Source organism: Manihot esculenta, chromosome 11 (genome assembly GCF_001659605.2).
Source record: "Manihot esculenta cultivar AM560-2 chromosome 11, M.esculenta_v8, whole genome shotgun sequence".
Taxonomy (NCBI): Eukaryota; Viridiplantae; Streptophyta; class Magnoliopsida; order Malpighiales; family Euphorbiaceae; genus Manihot; species Manihot esculenta.
This window is the reverse complement of record NC_035171.2, coordinates 14,399,637-14,400,490: the sequence shown is the minus strand read 5'-3', so window position 1 is coordinate 14,400,490 and position 854 is coordinate 14,399,637. Positions and strand designations below refer to the sequence as shown.

The following is an 854-nucleotide window of genomic DNA, read 5'->3' as shown; positions in this document are numbered from 1 at the left end:
AAGGCCGAAGCAAAGAAAATCGCAGCTCGAGCAGCTAATTACCAAGCAGTAAGGGAGACCTTATTACAAAGGGGGAAATCCAGCCCGTGGCTTTAATGTGTAAGCCCAGAAGAGGCAGCTAGGGTTATGCAAAAGATACATCAGGGAATCTATGGAGCACATGAGGGAGTAGGGATGTTGACTGCAAGGCCTTCAAAGAATTTACAAGAAACATGGGCATCTGGCACAAGTTCTCCTCGGTAGCCCATCCTCAAACCAAAGGCCAGATGGAGGTTACAAACCGAGCTATCCTCCAGAGATTGAAGAAACTACTGGATGGGGCAAAGAAGGATTGGGCAGCCGAGCTCAACAACATCCTGTGGGCATTCAGGACCACCCCTCGGACGCCAACGAAGGAAACACCATTCGTGCTAGCATTTGGCACCGAGGCTGTGGCCCCCATCGAGCTGCAAGTCCCTACTCACCGCGTCCAGTTCAAAAACGAGAACACCAACGGTGATAAGTTGAGGAGTAACCTGGATGCCCTAGAGGAGATCAGAGAAGAACCCAGATCAGCACCGCTACTTATCAACAGAAGGCAGCTCGCTACTACAATCAAAAGGTTAGGGAAAGGAGCCTGAAGATGGGGGATCTAGCACTAAGAAAATTGGAAGCCACAGGAAAAAGAGCTGCAGTGGGGAAACTAGCGCCGACCTGGGAAGGCCCCTTCAGAATAACCAAAGTTGTCAAGCCTGGTGTATATCAGATTGAAGACCTGCAAGGAAATATAGAGCCTCATGCTTGGAATATCCAGCATTTGAAGAGGTACTTTCCTTAAAATACATGCAATGTAATGTAAACATTTGTACTATGAA

At 48.2% G+C, this 854-nt stretch overlaps 1 protein-coding gene across 1 annotated transcript; it reads left to right on the top strand.

The window, feature by feature from the left end:
- The first annotated feature begins 212 nt into the window (after positions 1-212).
- On the top strand, positions 213-620 carry LOC110625630. Its single transcript, XM_021771268.1, has one exon. It carries the CDS (start codon positions 213-215, stop codon positions 618-620), a length of 408 nt encoding a protein of 135 aa, XP_021626960.1.
- Positions 621-854: the final 234 nt, after the last annotated feature.